This window comes from Cibotium barometz, chromosome 5, assembly GCF_041138505.1.
Source record: "Cibotium barometz isolate CiBa-2024 chromosome 5, ASM4113850v1, whole genome shotgun sequence".
NCBI classification, from domain to species: domain Eukaryota; kingdom Viridiplantae; phylum Streptophyta; class Polypodiopsida; order Cyatheales; family Cibotiaceae; genus Cibotium; species Cibotium barometz.
The window spans coordinates 19,782,746-19,809,495 of NC_141050.1; the positions used below are offsets into that span (position 1 = coordinate 19,782,746).

General features: G+C 45.9%; 1 protein-coding gene across 1 annotated transcript in view; it reads left to right on the forward strand.

Annotated features, from left to right (window-relative positions):
- The window catches only part of AUG2 (HAUS augmin-like complex subunit), a 74,399-nt gene that overhangs the window by 19,881 nt on the left and 27,768 nt on the right, over positions 1–26,750 (forward strand). Inside the window, exons 3-4 of the mRNA XM_086798106.1 lie at positions 19,478–19,582; positions 19,860–19,928. Of these exons, the coding sequence (XP_086654232.1) occupies positions 19,478–19,582; positions 19,860–19,928 (174 nt within the window). The remainder of the gene's footprint in view (positions 1–19,477; positions 19,583–19,859; positions 19,929–26,750) is intronic.

Genomic DNA, 26,750 nt, shown 5'->3' on the forward strand with positions numbered 1-26,750 from the left:
AACAGAGATCATTGGTCCCGAGCATGTAGTGGGCTTTGTTGCGGACATAGTAACATAAAAACCCGTTTTGCCCTCTTGAAACGGCACGAAACGTTTCGAAACAAAACGAAACCTGCCCATCAAAACGGTGCTTCGCCCAAATGTAAAGTGAGGTAAAAAAAAACTGACGAAAGGTTTTTTTTTGCAAATGCGATTTTTGCCGTCGTTTCCGTCCTTGTTTGCTGCCCATTTGCCACTTCATGTATCCGACACTTCTTCTCGGTTGCAACCTGTTGCTCTGCCTGTCACGATTGTGACTAACTCTCTTAATCTCTCCTTAATTACTCATTAATCCCTTATTAACTGAAAGGACACCTGTGAAGGGTCACACCCTTACACATGGGTCACTATCAAAGGACATGTCTATTCATTAAAAGGCACACCCCTAAGTCCAAAGGACATAACCGTTGACTCAAGAGCCACACCCCTTCCCAGGGATGTGTCTCTTCACTTGTACCCTTTCGGCCTCTATTTAAGAAAGGCCCCTGTCTCAATGCAAACATCTCAATCTTTCTATCAGCATTTGTCTTATGTGCGTTAATTAAGTCTTAATCATGTTAATACTATAAAAGCTTTACAGTGGTATCAGAGCAAATTTTTTTTCCTACCCGTGGGTTGTGAAGCCCTCACCCTCTCCGCGGCACTCCCTCGTCCACCCCTCTTCTCGGTGTTGTATGGAGGCGGAGGAAAGATCTTCTCACCCGCTGCAGATGCCTAAAGATTAAGCCTCGCTGAAATTTTTTTTCCCCCGTCCCAACCCGATGGAGTTCCTGTAGCCGTCCTGTCACAAACCCCTATATTCAAGGGACATGCGGATGCGTGTCAGGCCTAGAAACATGCGGATGCATGTATGTATTATACCTGGGCATGTGTATGGATCATATGAGTGGATGCATATGAGTCCAAGGACATGGCAGGACATTTGTGGACTTTCGGGCGGTGCCCGTGTGGATTCCGGCCATGCACACATGGTGTGTTATGATGGCAGGCGGAATATTTTCAAGTACAAGAATGATGATAGGTGGTTCTCCAAGTTTACATGTGCACAATGCATAAATGATGCATGCCATAACTTTATTTTACTTTGTGTGACATTGTCTTGCTGCCTGGACAATGCTTGTTATTTTGGCTTGTGAAGTCCGAGGGACCGGGGACGCCCGGGCACCTTGTGGACACGTGTGTGCACTCCTGTTTGGGCCTAAAACTGTGGGCTTATGGGTTTTGCAAGTGGTAAGTGCGTCCACACTCAATTTACAGCTTACTTCATTTACTACTAAGGTTTATTGGTTTGCAGGTCCACACTCATTAATAAGTGGCCGGACAACTTATAATGCGTTCGCATTTGGTTGGACCAAAATTAATGAAGTCCGGACAGCTTATGGCCATTTCCCATTTGGTTGGACCTAAACTTATAGAAACAGGACAAATGGAGCACTATGGGTTGGACACCTACCTGGACACCTTATGGGGACACATGTCAGCCAGCATGTGTACCCACCAGGCCCCTGAGGTGGCACCTGAAAGAGGCGCCTCCCTCAAGAGGCCCTTTTGGGCTGTTTTACTCATTATTCAACATATTGGAGAGCTGGTTGGAGCTTTGGGAGTTGCTACAAGGCTGGTTGCTTGCTTCCCGGACTCACACAAGCTTGGACAATGATCCCCACACTCTTCTAAAGGGCTGGTTGGTAAATTTCAGACTTGCAATTTCTGGTTATTGCGAGTTTTGGGCTGGTTACAGGTGTCCAAAGTCAACTTGTACAGTACAGGACAGCTCTAGGGACCTCCACAGGGCTGTAGGACCCTTTACAGGTGGATTTCTTGCGACAGAAAGTTGCTGTTTTGGACTGGTTATTGCACAAAACAGGTCGGACAGCAATGGAATATGTGAGCATGGATGTGTCTCAAGGATTCCTGGTATAGCAGGTGCTTAGGGCAAGCATTGGGGACACTTGCTCACGGAGAACACAGGTTTCTGGGTCAGTTTCTCGCGTGGAAACAGGGCCTAAAGATCCATTTACATCTTGTGTAGGGCGGAGTACCTGAGAGGATTGTGATACTCTTGTGCAGGGCGGATGTACTTGTGTGTAGGGCGGATGTACCTACAGATTCTCTTGTTTGAAATGTATTCATTCATAATGTATTTGGAAGAATCAGGTGCAGGCTGGTGGTGAATCTCAGGCACCCGTAATCTTGTACTTTGCAGACTCTTTTGGTAATATAACCTAAAGGGGGGAGGTCAGCCTATCATCGGCCCCTTTATGTGGGGTACTATCATTTTCAGCTTTGTGGTTGTAATACTCAAGTGTTAAGTGCTCAGAATCTTGTTCACATTTATACGATTCCAATACACGCGTCCGCCTCCCGTTACATTGGTATCAGAGCTCAGTTTTTCCCCTCATTGGAAAACGGTCTGAGGCTTGGAATCATAACTGGTGACCTGATTTGAGTGTCATGGACAGCCACATTTTTGACAGTGTGGAGAACACACAGGACCGTGAATTTCATGGTACAAGGGATGCAAGAGATGCTGCAGGCAATGATGTCTATGGAGATGCAGGTACTCATGACACTATGCATTCGTATTTGGAATCTTTGAGGCGTCAAGTGCGACGCTATAGGGCTGAAACCGAAGAGCTCAGGTCATTGAAAAATGACCCGGATGTACAAAGGGTGTTGGCTGCGAAGGCAAAGGCTTCGGTCCATGAAGTCACTTTTGAAGCAATTGCAAAGGAAATGGATGTTGAGAAACCCCGAGAGCTTGCACTTGCATACCTAATGGTTAAGGGTGATGTATACACCGAAGCAGATGGTAGATTGGCTTTCAAGAAGCCACCCCTCATGGCTGCCCGTGGTGGTGCACATGATGCACAATAAGCAGGAAGAGCACAGCAAGTGCCAAATGCTGAAAGGACAAGAGTCCCTGGTGCTAGGCTTGATGCAGGTCAAGAGAAGAATAAGGATGAGGGATCCTCTACTCATTCCCGCTTTGCTCCAAGAAGACATATCCGTTCTCGTGTTGAGCTTTCCACTCATTCGGAGAGTGTGGCTCAAGAGAGAACGAAGAGGGATCGTGAATCTTCATCACGGCATCATCACCATGGAGATGAACAGGATGTACATAGGGATGCACATAGAAGGAAGAAGCCTCGAGAGTTCAAGTCCGGTGACAAGGATGTAAAGTTTGAAAACTTTCAGGGACGGATGGACTCTACCAAAGCACTTGCTTTCATTAGACAGTTTGAGATAGCTTTTTGCAATGAAGACTTTTCGGAAAAGTCTATGCTTAGGCATGTGGGAATGCATCTCAAGGATACGGCAAGTGATTGGTGGCTTGCAAAAATACTTGATGGAAGTGCTGCCCCAACTTGGTCTTCTTTCAAAATTCAGTTTTATGATCAATTCTTACCACCAAACTTTGCAAAGGATGTACGCAAGGAGTGGGATTGGCTGTCCCAAGATGAGGGAGAGTCCGTTGCTTCATACATAGCAAAGTTTTGGAAAGTCCTTCTCAAGGTTACTCCCTTCATGAAGATTGGAGAGGACGAGAAGAAGAGAAAGTTTGAATCGGGGCTCCATCACATCATCCAACAAAGCTTGGGAGTGTACCCAAATAAGACCATACAAGAGCTTATACACTCAGTCATGATTGCAGAAAATCAGCTTTGTACATAGAGGCCGTGAGCACTCTATAGATGCTGGTACTACTGGAAGTACCATACCTCTTGTAAGCCATGTACAAATTAATAAGGCAATAAAGAAATCAGCTTGTTCTTACTTGGTTTTTGTACGTGATACCATTGAACGTTCTAGTGTTGATGTTAGTACATTAGATCAAGACAAGCTTAACTTTTTGAATGAGTTCAAAGATTGTTTTGCGAATGCTTTGCCAGCAAGGTTGCCACCTGAGAGGCCGGAAGATCATTGCATAGATCTAATTCCCGGTAGCTCTCCCCCTAATAGGCCACCATACAGGGTGAGTGCTAGTCAACAAGAAGAGATTATGGCACAGGTGAATGAACTTTTGGAAAAGGGTTTGATTCGGCCTAGTTCCTCGCCATATTGCTCGCCGGTACTTCTTGTTCAAAAGAAGGATGGTACTTACAGGATGTGTGTTGATTACCGTGCCCTCAATAAGATAACCATCAAGAATCGGTTTCCGATTCCGCGCATTGATGACATCCTGGACAAGCTTGAAGGTTCGGCATGTTTCAACCGAATAGACCTCAAGAGTGGGTATCATCAAGTGAGAGTGGCACCTCAAGATGTACACAAGACTGCATTTAGGACAGCCTTTGGTCTTTATGAGTTTTTGGTGGTGCCTTTTGGCCTTACAAATGCACCCGCTACCTTCAACAGGATGATGGACAGGGTGTTCAGAAAGCATAGAAAGTTCACGGGTATATTCTTTGATGACATTATTGTATTCTCAAAGAATGAAGCCCAACATCGTGAGCACCTGGCTATTGTGTTTAAAGAGCTTAAGGAAAATCAGTTCTACATAAATGCAAAAAAGAGTGAATTCTTTCTCCCAGAGATTCACTATCTTGGTCACATTGTATCAAAGGATGGTGTGCGCATGGATCCCGCAAAGATGCAAGCCATGCAAGAATGGCCAGAGCTGAAATCAGTCCATGAAGTGAGGAGCTTCCTTAGTTTATGTGCTTACTACAGGAGGTTCGTCAAGCATTTTGCTTTCATTGCCGCTCTGTTACATGAGTTAACGAAGAAGAAAGCAATCTTTAAATGGACACAAGAAGAGAGAGATGCCTTTCAAAAGTTGAAGAGTGCAATCATCTCCGGACCGGTACTCATTATTCCGGATTTGCAAAAACCTTTTGTGGTGGAATGTGATGCATGTGAGGCTGTTTTGAACCAAGAAGGACATGCCATTGCCTATGAGAGCAGACGCTTGCAACATGCAGAGCTTCACTTACAGGTTTATGAGAAGGAGTTGTTGGCTGTAATTCATGCCCTTACTATTTGGCAACACTATCTTTTAGGGGCTGATTTTATGGTCAAAACTGATCATCAAAGTTTGAGATACTTTTTGACTCAAAGTAAGCTCTCAGAGAAGCATATGAGATGGGCAAATTTCCTCTCAATGTTTCATTTTGAGATTTTACACACTCCAGGGAAAAAGAATGTGGTGGTAGATGCCTTATCTAGACGACCACAGGTTCATGCTATTACAGTTGCATACCATGAGGACTTATCGGATATGCGTAATACTTATCATCTGGATGAGGATTTTGCACATGTATGGGCTGATTTGCAAGAGGGTATTGCTGTCCCATCTTATGTCATAAGAGATGGATATCTCATGATGCAAAATCGTATGTGTGTGGTAAAGAACCTTCGCCATAAGGTTATGGATGAGTGCCATGTTCCTCCATATGCAGGTCATAGAGGCATTTTGGCCACAGCACAAGCTTTGGAGAGGTATTTCTTTTGGCCAGACATTCGGAAGGATATTGAAGCATATGTACGTGAATGTATGGTATGTCAAAAGGTCAAGTTTGACCGACATAAAGCACCTGGATTGCTTCAGCCTTTGCCTATACCAAATGAACCATGGGAAAGCATTGCTATGGATTTCATTATGGATTTGCCAAGGACGCCACAGGGAAATGATGCTATTTGGACCATCATTGACAGGTTTAGCAAGGAGGCACATTTCATTCCCGTGCGCAAGACAATAAAGCCAGATCATATGGCTAGGATGTTTTTGACACAGATATTCAAACACCATGGCATGCCTAAATCTATTGTGGGGGATAGAGATCCTAGAACCACAAGCTTATTTTGGCGCGCATTGTTTGACAATATGGGTACAAAGCTGAACTTCTCATCAGCTTACCATCCACAGACAGATGGGCAAAGTGAAATAGCAAATTCAGCCGTCCTCGACTTGCTGAAATCTTATGTATCCGACCCCAAATCGGATTGGGAGAAGTATTTACCACTTGTGGAGTTTGCCTACAACAATACGGTACATACTTCTACGGGCAAGGCGCCCTTTGAGATTATCTATGGCAAGGTGGTACTACCACCTTGCCATCCTTCGTACAAAGGATGAGATTTTTGCAGCAGATGAGTATGTCAGAGACTTGGATACTGCATTTGCACAGGTACGGACAGCCATAGAGAGGTCTCAAACCAAGAATAAAAAGGCAGCTGATAAGCATAGAAGGGATGTACAATTCAAACAAGGTGATTGGGTCTTGCTGAAATTTGAAAAGGCACGCCTTCGGAAGCGGCCAGGGAAAGAGGGAAAGTACCCTAAACTTTCCAACAGGTACTATGGACCTTTTCAGATCTTGGAGAAGATCAATGATGTTGCATTTCGGCTTGTACTCCCAGATCATTGGAACATGCATAATGCTTCAACTTGAACAGATTGTTTTTCACAAGGAACGAAAGCTGGCGGGAGGCAAACTTGTTCGTAGGTACCTTGTGAAGTTCAAGAATTATTCAGCTTTGGATGCGAAATGGATGGATGAGGCCTACTTCGAGGATTACCCAGATCTTTTGAAGGCCTATCTGGAGGCTTTTCAGTTGCGGTCAATTGATTAGAAGCCGGGGGGAATGTCACAAACCCCTATATTCTAGGGACATGCGGATGCGTGTCAGGCCTAGAAACATGCGGATGCATGTATGTATTATACCTGGGCATGTGTATGGATCATATGAGTGGATGCATATGAGTCCAAGGACATTGCAAGACATTTGTGGACTTTCGGGTGGTGCCCGTGTGGATTCCGGCCAGGCACACGGTGTGTTATGATGGCAGGCAAAATATTTTCAAGTACAAGAATGATGATAGGTGGTTCTCCAAGTTTACATGTGCACAATGCATAAATGATGCATGCCATAACTTTATTTTACTTTGTGTGACATTGTCTTGCTGCCTGGACAATGCTTGTTATTTTGGCTTGTGAAGTCCGAGGGACCGGGGACGCCCGGGCACCTTGTGGACACGTGTGTGCACTCCTGTTTGGGCCTAAAACTGTGGGCTTATGGGTTTTGCAGGTGGTAAGGGCGTCCACACTCAATTTACAGCTTACTTCATTTACTACTAAGGTTTATTGGTTTGCAGGTCCACACTCATTAATAAGTGGCCGGACAACTTATAATGCGTTCGCATTTGGTTGGACCAAAATTAATGAAGTTCGGACAGCTTATGGCCATTTCCCATTTGGTTGGACCTAAACTTATAGAAACAGGACAAATGGAGCACTATGGGCTGGACACCTACCTGGACACCTTATGGGGACACATGTCAGCCAGCATGTGTACCCACCAGGCCCCTGAGGTGGCACCTGAAAGAGGCGCCTCCCTCAAGAGGCCCTTTTGGGCTGTTTTACTCATTATTCAACATATTGGAGAGCTGGTTGGAGCTTTGGGAGTTGCTACAAGGCTGGTTGCTTGCTTCCCGGACTCACACAAGCTTGGACAATGATCCATAGTCACCAGGGAACGGGAACGGATATGGGAACGAGGGGCCAATCCGGAACGGGAACGGGACCCCTTGCAATCCGGAACGGGATCCAGAACGACACGTTATCATATTTCAATACACATGAGTAGACAAATATACAATTAAAAGCAGGTAAAAAGAGACAAATATACAATTGAAAGTAGACAAAAAAAGACAAGAATTTGATAGCAAACTCAATGACCTTGTTCATATTTAGAAAACCAGAAGTACAATAGCTTGTACAATGTACAGCCACATAGTGAAAGCTAGAATCTAGATAGCTAAGAACAAAGAAACCTAAAGTCCTAGGTGATATCAAATAGGTGCAAAGATGTCAGCTAGATCATCCATAGATGCATCATGCATCGATGCAGGTGGAGGTGGAGATGGAGGTGGAGGGTCGTCATCATCCGACTCAGACTGTGGCTCCATATCTATGAAGCTCTCATGGTCAAAGTCACCACTAGCAACCTGGGCTAATAGTCGCAAGTTGGCTGACACATACACAAGGTCATTTGTTCTGGTAGTGAGTAGCCGATTTCTCTTCTTCGAGGCAACATGGCTAAAAACACTCCATAGTTGCTCAATTGGAGAAGAACTTGCATTCTGACTGAGAATGCGCATTGCAAGCCGTTGTAGCTCTGGAGTACCCGATCCGTAGTTCTCCCACCAAAGAGCACCTCCCATAAGTGTCCTATCTTGCTGGGCATCTGCTGAACCAAAATTACCTGTCTTTGCTCTGTACTTTCCGAAATCAATTCTAATCTTGCTTCTCATCGTAGCATCAGGCACCAATCTGGCAAGGATTTTGTCCCAGTGTAAACCGGCCTTCAGATAAAGCAAAGGGCGGTGAAACAAACACTCGCACATAAAACACTTCAACACCATTGAGAACCTAGAAAAGGAAAACAAACATGGGGAGCTAGAGTGCTCCTGCACAAAGTACACGGACACCGATTGGCCCCAAATCGCAGTGGCGCCCCTTGCGGTATTTCTTTAATTGATTTTAAGAGCTTTGATTACAATATAAGGCTGGTAACTCAGCCGTCGCAGTAGAACCCCTGAAGCCTGCAAAGAACCTGCATCTGGCTTCTTGTCCACTCGGCATCCACAAACAAGTCCAGCCATTGTTCACATCGAAAGACTCTTCTCACATTGAGTCTGCATACAGAAGCTTTCTCCCATGATCAAGGCTGCCACAACCATCCATAGCCTCTCACACTATGAACAGCATCACACCCACCCTGACACATCCAGTGCTCCTGCATCACAACAGAGACTCCCAAACTGTCTCTCAAGAGAGTATCACAGCACAGCATACCATACAGTTGACACACCTGTACAAACCCTCTCTACCATCCAAGGGTACTATCCATCTCTGTCATGGAATCCCTGTCCCCTGTCTTATCAGTAGCAAGGCTGTACCAAACATGTGTCCACTCCTGTACCTTCTGCCTGCATGTGACCTATCTCCTGGAGAAACCCAAAACATGTCTCCTCGCCGAGAAAACCTACGACCTGTTTCCACATGAAACCCTTAGGCCTGTTTCCCTTTGAAACTTATGTCCTGTTTCCCATGCATCTAGTTACCTGTTCCCTCATGAAACATCTGGCAACATAGAGATGCCCATAATTGTAGGTCCCACTGTTCCTTTCTAGCAAGAGAAAACAATCTGCTCCATGAGCACGCAGCCATGCGAGCTTGCATCACTCCCATGCCAAGAAACATAACCAAATGACCTTGTACTTGCAGCCAAAAACCCAAGCACATAGCTGAATTTGCATCCAAGCAAAAACAGCCCATAAACTGTCCCAAAACAGTCCTGAACCAAAGCAAAGAGAAGCTGAAAGTTCCATCAGTTGAACGCCATCGACATGATGTCTATGTTCATGGAAACCCAGTCTCTGTCCACCTTTGTATCAAGAGAAACCAACCCTTGGCCACCTAGGAGAAAAGCACGCAGCCATAAACGCCTGCAGTCCAGCCCTCCTGTGCACCAAGCGAGAGAGAGAGAGAGAAAAGAGAGCATGTGCCGCAGCTTCAGCCCTTCTACTATTTCTCCTGCAACTTGCCACCCTCCGGAAGAGATCTTGTCGGCCAACAATCCTGACCACATGGAATCCAAAGCTGTACTTTTCTGCAGACCAGCCAGCCGCATGGAGAGAGAAAGAAAACGCATCCTCCAAGAGCTAGAGAGAGAGAGAGAGATAAAGCGTTGCAGTCTGCCAGCTTTCCAAAAAAAGAGATAGAGAGTGGGTGAGCTTGCTGAGCTGTGCGCTGCCCTGCAATCTGCCCACCTGCGCTCCTTGGTGACCAGCCGTCAAAGAAGAAGCACCCCCGATTGCTGGCCCAACTTGTAGCTAGAGAGGGAGAACCTCCACGCGCTGTTCAGCCCCCGCATGCCACCTGTAAACAGACCGCCTGCCTGCTGCTCAACTCTGTCCCTCTGTCCAGCCCACGTGCAGTCCATCCACGTGGAAGTTCAGGCCATCAGTCGCGACAGAGAAAGGCTCCTTCAGAATCCAGCAGTCGCCTCCCAAAAAGCACATGCGCCTCCTCTAGGGAAAGGCGCCTCTTTTGCCTGCTAGCCCTCCTTTTACCCCAAAAAGCACACGTGGCCCCCAAAATAGCATAAGGGCCACGTTTCTTTAATGAAAGGCTTAATAAATGATCTTAAAGGTTTTTAAACCTTTTAAGCTAAAATCTCTTTGCCCCCTTTCACACATGGGGTTGACCACACATGGGCTTCCATCTTCACTCTCACCTGATGCCATTCACACTGTCCACCATGTTCCCGTACACATCTGCATCTTGTCCAGAGAAAAACACAGGGTCGTGACACCCAGCCATTTGTGACTTCTTCATCCGATTCCTGGCCTTTGCCTTGAAACTCTGGATCAATCACAAATGCAGCTGCATGCATTGGTGAGTGATATCGGTCCCACCTTGCTTGACACAAACTTTGAAGTTCTGCCTTCTTTGTTGTGTCGGGCTCCAAAGAAAGGATACGCTCCACCATCTTGTCCATGCCCTCATAAACTTTGCCAATGCAAGGTTTTTTCCCATCCACCATACGCAGCATGTAGATAATGGGCTTCGTAATGTTGACAACATGCTCAATCTTCACCCACAAAGGAGCATCCATGATGTGGGTGTAACAAGTTGTTCCTTGTGTGCTACGGGCAGTGGGCCACGTGCTCCACTCATCACTCACTACAAGCTGCTTGAGAATGTTATGGAGTGCAACTAGCCTCTCTAGCATAATAAAATTATATGCAAAACGAGTTTCCGAATATTTTTTAAGATCCAAGTTTGGGGATCTTTTCCTAAACTCGGAGAGGCTAAATGTGTGCCGAGTGATGAATGAAACATGTGCAATGCATGGAGTGAATGTGATGTGTGGATACCTTGCCAAAAGAAGGTCGCCTGCAGCTCGATTTGAGGCCTCCCCATCACCAATGACGTGGATCACATCTTGAGGACCCACTTGCTCAATTGCCTCTGCCCATTCCTCCACGATGACGTCGGCATACTTGCCCGTTGGAGAGGCATCATGGGAAGACACAAAAAATGTGTTCCCTCGAGAGTATGCGATGATGCCATGGATGGAGCGAGATTGGCTATCACTCCATCCATCACTAATGATGGAGACACCGTTGCGTTGCCACCCTTCCTTGACGTTTTGCATGGCTTGCTCAACAGCTTCCTTTTCCTTTGCCAAAAGCGTGGTTCGAAGGCTCTCCGAAGAAGGGGGAGTGTAGGTTGGTCCAAATTCAGCAATGAGACGAACCATTTCCCGAAAATAAGGGGACCTTGCCACATTGAAAGCGATGTGGTCATGGTAGAAGAACCTTGCAATAGCTGCATCCACGGCTTCTCGTTTGCGTGGATTCCAAGAACCCGCAAGAGTTCTTTGTGTGCCTTTGGGGGGTGGTGGTTGATGCACGGAAGAAGAGCCTACGGATGTGGAGAAGTTGCTTGAAGGAGTTGTAAAGAATGATGGGTTCGCAGCCATAGCTCTTGGAGGAGGAGCACGAAAAATCACTTCATTATGCCTAGCTTCTAGCTCTCTCTTTTTCTTAGCTGAGATTGACAAGCATGGTTGGATTTCTTGTCCCGGCTCATGGATTAGGTGACCTCGAACTCGGTTGACTCCCCCATGTTTGGTGCTGCCACAATAGCGACATTTCCACTTCCTAGCTCCTCCGCCTTGATTGGCCTCAAGAATATCCACCTCATCCCACCATGACCATGCTTCGTTCTTCTTGGCTCTCTTGGTTCCCTTAGGAGGCATTATATGAGAGAGAGAGAGAGAGAGAGAGAGAGAGAGAGAGAGAGAGATTGTACTTGGCTTTGAGAGAGAGATTGTACTTGGCTATGAGAGAGAGAAAGCTGTCTTGGTTCCCTTATGAGAGAGAGAGAGAGAGAGATTGTACAATGTACTTGGCTATGAATAATGAGAGAGAGAGATTGTACTTGGCTATGCACACTGTACTTGCAGCTGCAGTGTGCACTCTGTAGGTTTTTATAAGTTCTCAGAGAGGTACGTTTTTTTTAAAACGTTGATATTGACGTTTTTTTTTGAACGTTGCAGGGCAGCCTGGCAGGTCTTCTTTCAACGTTTAAAAAAAACGTTGCATAATCTTTTTTTTTTCCCATGTTTTTTTTTAGGGGTCGGCGGCGGCGCTACTTGCAGGTATCCGTTTTTTAAAGGGTGCCCAAAACGTTTTGGGCACCCTTTAAAAAAGGCCCAAAATTTGGGCCTTTTTTAAAGGGTGCCCAAAACGTTTTGGGCACCTGTAACCCAGCTTGTCCAAAAAAAAGAAAGAACGATGCGCTATTACGCTGCCGGCGGATTTGTGACGTGGAAAAAAAAACGTAAGGGGTGCCGCTTCGCGAATCATGTAAAAAAAAATTAAACAAGCGTTCCTCCACGTTCCGCCGTTCCCTTGTTCCATTACTCCACGTTCCCTCGTTCCACACCAATGGAACGGCGTTCCCATGTGACTATGCAATGATCCCCACACTCTTCTAAAGGGCTGGTTGGTAAATTTCAGACCTGCAATTTTTGGTTATTGCGAGTTTTGGGCTGGTTACAGGTGTCCAAAGTCAACTTGTACAGTACAGGACAGCTCTAGGGACCTCCACAGGGCTGTAGGACCCTTTACAGGTGGATTTCTCGCGACAGAAAGTTGCTGTTTTGGACTGGTTATTGCACAAAATAGGTCGGACAGCAATGGAATATGTGAGCATGGATGTGTCTCAAGGATTCCTGGTATAGCAGGTGCTTAGGGCAAGCATTGAGGACACTTGCTCGCGGAGAACACAGGTTTCTGGTTCAGTTTCTCGCGTGGAAACAGGACCTAAAGATCCATTTACATCTTGTGCAGGGCGGAGTACCTGTGAGGATTGTGATACTCTTGTGCAGGGCGGATGTACCTGTGAAGAGGCTTGTGCAGGGCGGATGTACCTGTGTGTAGGGTGGATGTACCTACAGATTCTCTTGTTTGAAATGTATTCATTCATAATGTATTTGGAAGAACCAGGTGTAGGCTGGTGGTGAATCCCCAGGCACCCGTAATCTTGTACTTTGCAGACTCTTTTGGTAATATAACCTAGAGGGGGGAGGGGGTCAGCCTATCATCGGCCCCTTTATGTGGGGTACTGTCATTTTCAGCTTTGTGGTTGTAATGCTCAAGTGTTAAGTGCTCAGAATCTTGTTTACATTTATACGATTCCAATACACGCGTCCGCCTCCCGTTACACGTCCCCCTCTGCCCGCGCCCTTGGTGGTCCCGTGAACGCGCCTTGCACACCAGGAGTCACTTCCCTCGCGCCTCTTGCCTAGACGGGTCCTTGTTGCCCTTCGGCCTCTGTGCCTGTTCGCCCTACAGGCGAGTTCCACCCGTGGCGGTACACCTACGCGTACTCACTCAATGTTTTGGCGGGTCCGCGTGGCAGTGTTGGCAGGCGTGAGCCCTTGCTTGCTTAGAGCAACTGCCGGCCCTGAGCCCTCGCCGCCGAATAGCGCCCGCCACCTTTTCGCCTTGCTGGTGGCACCCCTACGAAGCGACGCACCCCTACGAAGCGGTACCTCTTCGCTTTGTTGGCCGTCACCTTTACACCCATAACTTAAGGCTTATACTTAAGCCTTATATACACGTGGCTTTCACCAGCCACGAGAGCAGCCAGCAGCTAGCACCCAACGGCCAACCCGCCAGCGCAAGGAAGCCCGGCAGCGACCAGCGCACACAAAAAAAAAAGGGAGAACCAAACGGCCAGCCCCCGACTAGCGCATCAAAAAAAAAAAAACACAAATTTTATTACCTTATATTGCCACGTGGGTCTCTCTCAACTCAAAAAAAAAAAAAAAACCAACGGGCGTGCGCTAATGTGAACCGGCACCCCCTTTCCGTTGGCGATTCGGCAACCCCCCCCCCCGGCTGTCAGGATGCCGCCCTCTTCATGTACGCCCCCTTGTCTCCGGCAATGGCTTTCTTGGCATGCATGTTGACTACCTTTCACACTTCTCCGGCTACCTTGTCTATTTCCAAGGTTTCTTTGGCGCGTATGCTCGTGGTAGCACATGTTCCATTGAATGGTTCTTACTCTAGCGCAATCAAAATGAAGGCATTTCAACTACTGTTGAAGCCTTCTCTGGCAACCTTTTCGTTACACTTGATCCATGGTGAGCCAAAGCCTCCTCAAGCTCCCGGCAAGCAACTTCTCTACAACACCCACAACAGGTTTCTTGTCCTCAGCACAGTTCTTCAGAGACAACCAGACACAAAATACCTCCTGAGAAAGCTGAAGATTATGAAATTCCTTGTACATGTGTGACAAATACAATGTCCACAACTCCTTTTCTTGCCATGACCCAGGCAGAAGCAATAGCCTCGTCACCGCCCGTGCAAAACGGAGTCTTTGCCTCTGACCAGATACCTGACGCCGTGGTGAATGATGATTCTTCTTCACAAATGAAGACTCCAGTTCTTACCTTCAATGGTGCAAAGGATAAATCAGCCGCAGACTCTTGCAGCATGACTTCAGTCGCTGCAAATGAATCTTTGGATATAACTTGTCCCGAGAACAACTTTCTAAGCAAAGTAAAGCATATGGACGATATTTCTTCTTCATCTACGACAACCCTTGAAGACATCCGTGTTCCAGACAAGCCAATGGAATCCCTTTCAGATTTCCAAATGATGGTCACTACCCAAATGCAAAGTTTGGTGACACAATCCTTGATATTGGAGAATCAAGACAGTTTGCTTATGGTTTCTCTAAAGGCAAATGAAGGTTCAGTCTTTTCTTGGACAAAGCTCGAAGTTACCAATGATGTTAACAAAAGTTCTACTCAAGTTACAAATATGATTCTCATGCTTTTGGTAAAGATGAGACAAGTTGCAGATGCAGTTAATTTTCAGTTTGGTATATGCAAGATTGTTATGGTCAACAATAATGCCATGACATGGGATCTAGCAGCTAGAGCTTTGGATGCAGAAGCAATTCAATCATTTCCCTTCTTCCAGAGTCTCAACAACTACTGCTAAGTCTTATTTTAAGTGGGAGGGAATGTCACGATTGTGACTAACTCTCTTAATCTCTCCTTAATTACTCATTAATCCCTTATTAACTGAAAGGACACCTGTGAAGGGTCACACCCTTACACATGGGTCACTATCAAAGGACATGTCTATTCATTAAAAGGCACACCCCTAAGTCCAAGGGACATAACCGTTGACTCAAGAGCCACACCCCTTCCCAGGGATGTGTCTCTTCACGTGTACCCTTTCGGCCTCTATTTAAGAAAGGTCCCTGTCTCAATGCAAACATCTCAATCTTTCTATCAGCATTTGTCTTATGTTCGTTAATTAAGTCTTAATCATGTTAATAAAGCTATAAAAGCTTTACACTGCCTCTTCTCCTCGTCCACTCCTCCTTTTCGCTTCTTCATGTCTTCTCCTCCATGCCTCTTCTTCCTCTTCCCTATTCCTCCTCCTCTCTTCTCCTCCACGGTCCACCTCTCCTCTTCCCTCCTCTTTCGCTCCTTTTCTTGTCTTCCAACTTTCTCTCCTTTTCTTCTCACCTCCTTTCCTTCTCTTCTCACCTCCCTCTTCCCTTCCAACTTGTTTCTTTCCTCCTCTCTTTCTCTCCTTTTCTTGCCCAAATTTCGAAAATACCAAAAAACCTACTCCCAAAATCATGAATTTCATACCCACAAGTTCCAAAAAATGCATCTTTATATTTATGTTAGCTATGTTATAAATTTGGTATGTGTATATAAGAAGTGTCATTTCGAATCCTTTGCGTTTCGTCCAAAACAGACGAAATGAAACGAAACGAAACCTTCAAAACGACGAAACGGACGAAACGTTTCATGTTACTATGGTTACGGATGGGGAGCCTTCGAATAGGGCGGCGGGAGCTATCCTCCAAGGTATGTATGGACATGTCATGATATCCTTTTGTATGGCTCATTGCCTAAATAACCTCCTCAAGGACATAGGGGCATTGCCATGGATCAGCCCGCTCATTGAGGAGGTCAACACCATGGTCTCCTTTGTCCTCAACCACCGACGACTTTGGCATGAGTTCAATAAGAGGTCCTCTATCTCTCTCCTCAAATATTCTGACATCCGGTTTGCCTACAACTTCCTCATGTTGGGCCGGTTGAAGGATTGTCGCGGTGCTTTGAGGGGGCTTTTTTTTAGCGACGAGTTTGTAGACATGCAAAAGTCCCGTACAAACACCGGCCGAGAGTGTAGGTTACGGGCGGATGACGCCTCTTGGTGGGAGAGTGTGAAGACCACAGATGCTATGGTGACCTATTGAGGATTATAGATGCTATGCAACCATGCATAGGCAAGGTCTTCGTTTGATATTATCTTTTGATTTCCTCTCCTTAGTAGCTAGGTTTGTTAGTTTATTTATTTTTGATCTTTCAAATGCTTTGTTTTTGTCTTTGTCCTTCTTCACTATTATTTCTTTCTCAAATCTCTCAATTCGTAAGTTAAGATTTTTCTGACCTTATGAAGGTATATATATATATATAAGGTCTACGAGGCCATGGATCGCATGATAGAGAAGTGAGGATGAGCTTGATGTTCCTTTGGCACAAGCTACCCATGACCATGAGGTGAACACTTCATGTGGATGATCATTCATGGATCATGATTCATGGGCCTTACTACTTAGCTCTAGGCTTTAGCACTTTTGATCTTTCCATGCTTTAGCCTTTTTAAGTTTTTTGTCCTTCCATGTATTATTGTGCCTCCTTAAGGCTTAGTCCTGACTCTTGAGTCATGACTCATTTTGTATCTACTTAATTATTAATACAATCAACCGTTAACGCCTTCACTCTTTGATCGGTGTATTTTGTTAATATGACTTAAAAGCTTGCCATTTTAGTATAAATTTGTGCTCATTTTGATGTACTTCCAAAGTAGAATAAGTGTAGAGTAGAAAAACTAAAAAAAAAAAGTATTTTTCAAGTGTCGTTCCCTCCCTCGTTCCTGTTCTCTACTTATGGCCCTCCCCCGTTTCGTTCCCGTTTCCGTCCCCCGCCCCTTGTGACTATGCCTGTTTTGAATATAGACAGCAGTAGAAGCCGCCTTAGCCCAGAAACGTGGAGGTAAAGAGGAGTGCTCAAGCATAGCACAGGCCATCTCCATGATAGTCCTATTCTTTCTCTCTGTGACTCCATTCTGTGATGGAGTATATGCTGTAGTAAGTTGTCTCCGAATGCCATGATGCTTGCAATATTGCTGAAACTCCTGGGATTTAGACTCACCCCCTCTGTCAGTCTTGAGAACCTTGACCGAAGAATCGGTCTCTTTTCCACCTCAACCCTCCAATCACAAAAGTGTTGAAAAGCCTCATCCTTGGACTTCAAAAAGAAAACCCAAGTAAATCTAGAGAAGTCATCCACTATCACGAGCATGTACAACGCCTTACTCAAAAACGCGGTACTCATAGGACCACATAAGTCAGCATGAACAAGAGCAAGTGATGTCAAAGATCTGTGTGTCGCCTCCTTCGGAAAGGCGGCTCGGTGTTGCTTCCCTTGTAAGGAATAAACAGAAGTTGGAGCCTTGATGGTCGGTAAAAACCCTCAACCAACCCATCCTTTGAAGCTCATTGAAGAAGCTGATAGCTCAAATGGCCAAACCGAGCATGCGAAAGAGCTGAAGAAGAACCAGTTGAGAGCAAAGCGGTTGACTTGTACAAGCCACTATCTTGGACTCCCTGAGCCAAGATGCTATTTGTCTCCTTATCACGAATTGTAATATCGTGACGAGAGAAGATCACCTCCGCACCCTGAGTTGTAAGAGCACTCACTGACAAAAGGTTAAATGCCAAATCTGGAATGTAGAGAACATGAGGTCCAGTAGCCATGCTATTGGAGTTGAGACCTGTGTGTGGAGCAGATCGTGAGTTGGTTAGAAGATCTGTACCAAGGTAGAGCAGTGGAGCATCAGTTGCACTTGTACTCCAAATCAAGTAGAAGGGGATGTTATGTGCACACTCTCAAGTGTGATGTGGACATGCTTCTACCCATTGGCTAGCTTAGAGGTCGAGTACATGGCCGGATTTGTGTTTGTAAGGGCTATTGTGCAAGATCTTTGTAATATTGTCCAAGCGTCCAATGAGGAGCCTAGTGTGGATAGAGTTATTGGGTCATTGTGTGAACACACCTAGGTAGACATTATTATTAGGGTTGGTAGAGCCGTTAGCCAACTCACCAACATTAGATACTATAAATAGGAGTCTAGGCTTTAGCCGTATTCATTCATTGATCATCATTGAGTCACTGAGAGCTCATGAGCAGTGCTACGAGTGAGTATCTCTATTCAACATTGTACATATTTCATGTTAGTAATACATGGTAGATTAGGTCATATCTCTCTATTGTGTATTGAACATGAAGAAGAAGCCGTTTGTGCATGGGTTTAAGTTCGATTAGGGGCTAATCACAATCAATCAATTCATAAACACGCTTCCGCAAGCACCCATAGAACTAAAGAGTTGAAAGATGATCCTATAGTTGGACCAAGTCAAGGATGGAGTAAATGCAATCGTCCTAGTGCTCTGAGGGGATGTCACGTGCACACCTTAATCCAATGCACTTTTGATAGCCCTATAGGTGCCTAGAGATGCCGAAGACATGCACCAATGGTTAGGACACGTATTGGGCACAAAAGGAACACATTTTATGACATTTTTGATGACTTTTTATGGCCTGAAAAAGGGTTGGCCAACCTGAATACGACTTGCTATCAAAATCCATATATACAGGCAAGGGAAGGGTCATTCATGAGCATTTAGAGATAGAGGATGTAGAGCCAAGACCAAGGGCATGCAGCCACGATGTTTGGAACAGCAAAGTCCACCTCCAAATCAACGCTTTCCATTAATGCACAGAGGAGGACAATAGCATTAGTTTATGCAAAGCAAAATCCATTGAGGGTTTATTTTCTAGGCTTATGATTATCCTCATGTTAATCTCTTTGGGAGTTTTGTGAAATGGTTTATTGCTTTTAGGATCCATGCTTAAACCCCTAAAAGACAATGGGTCGTAGTAGGGACCGTAACTTCTTTGTCTGCAACAACCATGCTGTGCCATATGTGAAAGGCTAAAATGCATGAAGGGGAGAGTGCATTGTCCAACTGGGTGGCGGTTCTAACTCCTTGTTCTTGCCATTCATAACCTTGGTGATGGGAAAAGGCCAAATTTTTTTGAAGGGATGGCTAGGTACTTCCCAATGTGTTTCAAATTTAGCTTTGATGCAAGGATAACTGAGTTACTGACTTTACACTTAACTTTCTTTCTATGTTAATCTGCCTAGTTTTGAAGATGAAATGACATCTTTTGTTACTTTGGCCTTTTCTCAACCTGAAATTTGTGGTGAACTGTGTGGATTTTCACTCATGTCAATTTGTGATTGTCATTTAATCAGGATGATCAGAGTGTTGCACATCTCACTCATGTCAGTGAAATGGAGAAAAAATGTCAGGCGTTATCTAGAACCACAGCAATACTGAAAGATGTCATTCAGAATAAGGTATAGTTTTCTCATGAAAAATTACAACTAGTGCAATTGTGATTGTTAGCTTGACCACATGCACGCAAACACACTTGAGCGCCCCCTTCCCCCCCCACCCAGGGGCGGGGTCCCTTACAATTACATCCACTGCTGCAGCCCGGCAGGCTATGAACCCAAGACCTGTGCTTGAGACTCTGCCTTCCCATGATAATTGTGCAGTTTTTAAGAGTATTATTCTTTTTGGTTTTTTGTTAAATTTTTTTATACACGACTAAATTGTTTAGTTTGTGTGCAGGATCGGATTATAGCTCGCTTGCAGCAGCCATACTCCCTAGATTGTATTCCTGTGGAGACACAATATCAAGTATGCCTAAAAAATATCCCAATTCAACAAGCTACTTTTGTGTTTGAATGCGGAATGATTTTGTCGATGGGCTTTTAGTAGTTGTAGCCAAGTGTAGAAACTATGGCAACACATTTGTATGCTCTTTCTAACAATGTTGTTTATGAGTAAGCTTGTGGTTGTTGTAAGAAAGTCAATTTCTAAGACAACAATAAAGACATATAGTGGGTTTTAGGTAATGTATGGATGCAATTTGGCTTCACTGTGGATCTAGACTTTCTGTACTGCTGCTGGACTATTCTCCAAACGGGGGTGGGCCTTTACAAGGGATGGCTGCCCCCTGGTGGGTGTGGTTGGTAAGTGGGCCAGCAGCAGCACCTATTTAGGGCCAATAGTTGCTGTCCGGTTACAAGGTTCACGAATGTTCTGCCAACATGACCTACCCCTGTGTATTTTTTCCGGGAAAAAGATCCTTCAATTAGTTAAAGAAAAAACAGTCACAAAGGGCTAGATACAACCACAAAGGGTTAAATACAAACTCGCCTCATTTAAGGGCAAGAATCAAATGATCATGAAGGGAAGAGACGTGTCTTCTCCGGCTGGCCACTCTTTAAGGAGAAGGCTATCTCATATAGGGGGAGGGAAGGGGGTGAACAACCACGCAGGTGGTTTGTAATGCCAAGTGGGGTTACCGCCTCTATTTGTGAGGAAAGGGCCAGGCCTCGAAAGTCTCAAGAAAGCTTCCCACCGCTCTGCATACGGTCCGAACCCCCCTGTAACTTCCCCCACTAACCGTGGAGGGTGTGAATGATATCAAGCCATATGCTCCTGATGGTCTCCGCCGATGGAGTGTGGGTACCTTCGATGGCCTCGCTGCATCTAGCACGCCAAATGTGCCAGGCTGCTATGCTATTGCAAATTTTCCATCTCTGGCATGAGCTTGGCCGCCAGTCTTGCCTGGAGGTGGGGTTGTGATTGGTACTGCTGCAATACAATGGTGAGAGATCTGAAGGCCTAGCTCTCCCCCATCCTCCTCATAAGCCCTAACCACTCCAGCCTTTGTGGCCCACGTGGCGACAGTGCCCCATGTGATGATTTGGGTCGATGCCCTGTCCATAGCAAAGATGCGGAGAATCCACTACCAAATCTGTTGAGCCTTCGGGCAATCCCAAAGGCAATGTCTTTGAATCTCCTGGGGGTGGCTGCAATGCGGGCAAGCCGCTGGTCAACCTCCAATTGCCAGCCAAGTACTAAACCTCCAACCGTGCGGACAAGCCACTGGTCAACCTCCAACTGACCACCAAACTCCTATGTGCCATCAACCAAAGAAAGAGGGTGATCTTTCGTGGCCGAAAACTATCCCACGGTCTCTTCTAGAAATCTGAAAGGAAACGCTGTGAGAGGCCCTGAGACTGCCAATGTGCTGCTGTTGCCGATGTGCCATCTACCTCAAGCATCTGGATCCTGCAGCCTAGCCGCACAGTATATTCAAAGAAGGGGGCATCCAAAGTCTCCTCTCGATTTGCTGGATCATGCCAAGTATACTCTCCCGGATCCCACTGAAGGCGCGTGAGAGGTCGGCACTCCCATATCCATAGCCGCCATAATCTCTCCCTGGCCACCTTGGCCGGTGTTGGATCAATATGCCATTCCCGTGCCCGAAAACCAATCACCCTCACCCTTTGCAAGGTGCAGCCACTAAAATCCTCCAAGGGAAGCTCAAATCTCTCTAGTCTGTCATGGGATCCAATAGAGAAAGTGAGCAGACCATTGTCCTCATCTGTTTCGTGGACCGCCACGAGGATATCGTGTCTGGTAAAAACGCCTAGCCACACGTGCCCGAAAACCAATCACCCTCACCCTTTGCAAGGTGCAGCCACTAAAATCCTCCAAGGGAAGCTCAAATCTCTCTAGTCTGTCATGGGATCCAATAGAGAAAGTGAGCAGACCACTGTCCTCATCTGTTTCGTGGACCGCCACGAGGATATCATGTATGGTAAAAACGCCTAGCCACACTGGGGGGGTGGGGGAGTCAGCCATTCCTGAGGGATAGCTGAGTCGATGTCGATGCCAAGCCTATCTTTACCCCGAATCCCTGTCAGGCCTCTCTCCTGCACCTCCGGGGGTAACTGCTTGTGGGCAATCCTATCTCCAAGAGACTTGGTTGGTCCCATGCTCATGGTGCTCCAAGAAACATGTGGTCGGGCCCATAGCATGCGGCCACTGGGTAAACGATCAGGGGGCTGGCTGCAAATCTATCCTCAAAAGCCAGACTAAAAACCATGGGCTCGCATCTCTGTGAAGATCCATTTGGTACTCTGCGGCCAAGGGCCCCTAAGACTCGGAGTGCGGGCTGAAATCCGGGCCAATAGGAAATCCTTCCAGGGTTCACCACCGGGAAGGAGGCCTCTAACAATTAGCTTGCCCAACAGGGCGCGGCTCTGAATAGCTGGGTCGATGAGGCCTAGCCCCCCTCTGCGATGTGGTTGAATAATCACTCTCCATGCCACCTTGGCCCTGGCTGGCCTCGCATCACTTCCGGCCCATAAGAAGTTTTGGATCAATTGCTGTCTTGGCCAATACATGCCTGAGAAAAGGCCCAGTACAAAGTGATATACCACATGGTGGCAAGAAGTACCTGGCTTGCCACCACCACCCTGCCTGCTGCTAGGGAGAGCCTCGTCGAGCTCCAATATAGAAGCTTCTTCCGAATACTCAGAAGAAGCGGGGCGAGCTGTTGCTCGGGAGAGATATCAATGCCAACTTGGCAATTGAGATATTGAACTGGAGTACCCCTCGAGATCCACTGGAAATCTTCAACTGGTCGCCAAGTCGGGGCGGGTGCTGAGCCTACCCAAAAACCACACGACTTGTGCCAGTTGATTTGTGCTCCTGATGCGCGGTAGAAAACCTCAATCTCCTCCGCAAATGTCCATAGATTCCCTGCATCTTCTGCAAGGGAAGCTGCTCTGCCATCTGCAAACTCTGAGTCTAGCAGCTCCTCCTACATGCGGAGGGGAAGACGCAATCCCTAAACCCCGGTCTCTTGGATGGAGAGAAAACTACTCATGGCCTCGGTGACTAATAGGAAGAGGTAAGGTGCCGAAGGACAGCCCTGCCTTACCGAGGGGGGGAGGGGGAATCTGTCGCCAACGGGCTCCTTGAATGAGAACTTGGCTGTGTGAGGCTGAGTAAAGTCTTGAGACTCCATGAATCCACTCCATGGGGAATCCCATCCGGCTCATAGTGCCCTCCAGAAAGCTTTCTCAAAGTCTAGGAGTAGCACAATCAGGTCCTGCTGTTGCATCCTGGCCGAAGCTGTCAAGCTCCCGGAAGGTAAAGATGTTGTCAAGAATCATCCGATCCTCAACAAAGCCAATCTGAGTGTCATGGATCAAGTTTGGGAGAAAAGGATGAATTCTCCTGCTAATGGCCTTGGCCAAGATCTTATAGGTTGTCTCTAGAAGAGTGATGGGTCTTCACTGTCAGATCTCCAATCTGTCACCGCCCTCCTTGGGAATCAAGTGAATCAAGCCCTCTGAGAGCCTCTTTGGCATGGCACCTGTGATCATAATCTCATTGAATGGAGCTCGAAGGCCACCTTCCATTGTTGGTGTTGGACTCACACACTCACACACACAAACCTGCACATTAGGGTTAGGTGCACAATGGAGAAGCTCACACAGAAATGAGAAAGAAAGAAAGAAAGAAAGAAAGATTTTATTAACGTCTTCCAAAAGACCGAACTCGGCCTATGAGACAAATCGGAGTACCTGTATGGGGTATCCTCTGTCATCCCAACAAAATGAAAAAGTACTGAACAAAAAAGTTGAATCTGGGTGTGCAGGGGATGGAGCTCTACTACTAGGAGAATGCAAAGCTATATGCATGGAGTATACAATCATGATATGCAACCTAGCTAGCTCCATCCTGTACCATACTGAGGGTATAAAATGGTATACATCAGTGAAGGGAGTGTCCACAGCTCCCTGAAGAACATGCTTGGGTGTGCTCTGAAGCGACCGCACCCTCTCTGTGAAACTGAGCTCTGATCTCTGTCATCTCTCTCTGGTATAGGCGTGGTGTCCGAAAGCCAAGTGTCCTCTGTCTCCTGCGGGCTCTAAGTGTCTCTGCTCTCTGGAGAGTAATTCCCTGCCGTGTAGGGGCTGGGAGGGGGGTGGATTTCTGAAAAAATGTAGTAATCTGTGTCTGTCGCCCCCCCTCTGGAGCTGTCTGAGCCTGTAATAATGTCTCTCTGTGGCGCTGTATGTCTAGAATGTATCTCCCCAGTATGCGCTGGTCTGCTGCATGCAAGTCAACCCATGCATGTGTGTTACATCCATATAATATAGAAGTACAAAATATTATATGTAGAGTGTCCTTTCACACTTGATATCCAAGGGGAAAAACCACATGGGAAAAAATGCCCTTGGTTAAGCCCTGTTCACACATAGCACAACCATAAGTGAGCATATGCCTACAAATCCCCCCTGTAGTGGAAGTGTGAACCTGTACAAGGTAGCAGATCATTCTCTGTATGAGAGTAAGCCCAAAGCTTTGCAGAAAGCTTCAAACTTTTCTTGAGGTAAAGCCTTTGTGAATAGATCTGCAACATTATCTTGTGTAGGGCAGTAAGATAAACTGATCTCCCCTGCATGTAACCTCTCTCTGACGTAGTGATAATGAATCTCAATGTGCTTGGTACGTGCATGAAATACTGAATTTCGTGCCACGGCCATAGCACTCTGGCTATTAGTGAGAATGGTGGTGGGTGTCTGCTAACACTCACGAAGATCAGCCAATAATCTCCTCAACCATACACAATCTACTGTAGCTATGAAGATTGCCCTGTACTCAGCCTCACAAGTAGATGTGGCAACAGTGGGTTGCTTTTTGCTCAACCAAGATATGCATGAACTGCCAAGAAAAAAACGATTCCCACTGGTGGATTGCCTGGTATCATAATCACCAGCCCAATCTGAATCACTGTATGCATAAAGCTGCAAGCTGCCCCCCCCGGGATAGAACAAACCAAGATCCAGGGTACCCTGAAGATAACGAAAAATGCGTTTGATTGCTTGCCAATGCTTTGTGCCTGGGCTGTGCATGAATTCGCTCAACAAAGACACCCCAAAAGATATGTCTGGACTCGTGTTACACAAGTAAATGAGACATCCCACTGCCTGGCTGTAAATGCCTGCCTCAAAAGGCTCTCCAATATCATGCATAGTAAGCCGTACACCTGGTTCTACTGGAGTAGAAATGGGCTTACATTCATCCATGTGAAACCTTTTTAGCAAACTTTTTATGTACTTAGTTTGCTGCATAACAATGCCATCATCTGTATGCATAAACTGTATGCCAAGATAGTAGTGTAAAGGCCCCAAATCTGACATATCAAATTCAGCTTTCAAATCAGCTTTGAAATCTGAAATCTGTGCTTTGCTAGTACATGTAATGAGCATGTCATCTACATACAAGATGACTATGAGAATATCGGCTTGATAGAAGAGATTTCAGCTTGCATAGCTTGCACCCAATGCTCATTCTCATGTGCTTCTTCATAAGAAGAAGGCTCTTCTGAATCAAAGAGACCACCCATGGCTAATGCAGAGTCCCCATGATGTATATTCAATGCATGGCTGAAACTAGCCCTTGTTCTACCTGTGAGTGGAGCTGCAAGTTTGCTTTCTTGCAAAGTTTTCAGCAACCACCTTGGCACTGACTCGGCTGTGTCTATGGCTATTTGCTCTTCCCTGACAAGATCTTCCACTTCTTCCATAGAAGGGGGCTGAATGGCTGGCTGTTCCACATGTTCTACATGAGGATTTTCTTCTGTAGGGGCTGGCTGATCTGAATCCTCCCTAATTGCAATGGGTAATAGTCCATCAAACATGTCCTCTATGCCTGTATCATTACTTTTATACAAGCTGTACATGGGCTGTTCTGAATTTTCAGCAAATACCACATCTCTACTGAGAAAAATCCTTCGTGTAGTTGGATTATAAAGACAGTATCCTTTGCTCTCATTGTTGTAGCCCACAAAAATGCATTTCATTGCTTTGTCATCTAGCTTTGTTCGGAGTTGTTCTGGCACATGTGCATATGCCAAATACCCAAATGTACGCATATAATCCACTGTTGGCTTTCGGCTATACCAAGCCTCAAAAGGTGTTATGGTTTTCAAAGCTTTATTGGACACCTGTTCAACACATGAGTTGCACACATTATAGCTTCCATCCAAAAATTGTGAGGCAACTTTTGTGCTTTCACCATGCATCTTGCCATCTCCATGAGAGATCTATTTTTCCTTTCAACTACACCATTCTGCTGTGGTGTATAAGGCACAATACATTGGTGTTTGATGCCCTTTTGAAGCATATAATCCTTGAATGCATTTCATGTATTCTCCACCTCTATCTGAGCGGAGTGTTTGGACTTTACATCCACACATATTTTCAGCCATTGCTACAAAGTGTCGAAAGCATGCAAACACCTCTGCTTTCGCTTTCAAAGGGTAAACCCAAGCAAACCTGGAGTAGTCATCAATGAATGTGATGAAGTAAAGATGCCCCCCTATGGATGGTGTCCGCATTGGACCACATACATTACTATGTATGAGCTGTAATTTACTTTCAGCTCTAACAACTCCATCTTTGGGGAATGGTTTTCGTTGCATCTTTCCCAAAATACACCCCACATACATGTCTTGGTGGAGACTCAAGAGGCGGCATATTATCAACCATATGATGCTTTTGCAAAAGCATCAAACCCCAAAAATTTACATGCCCAAAACGAGCATGCCATAGCTCTGCATCATGCATAGCAAGAGTGTGGGCAGCC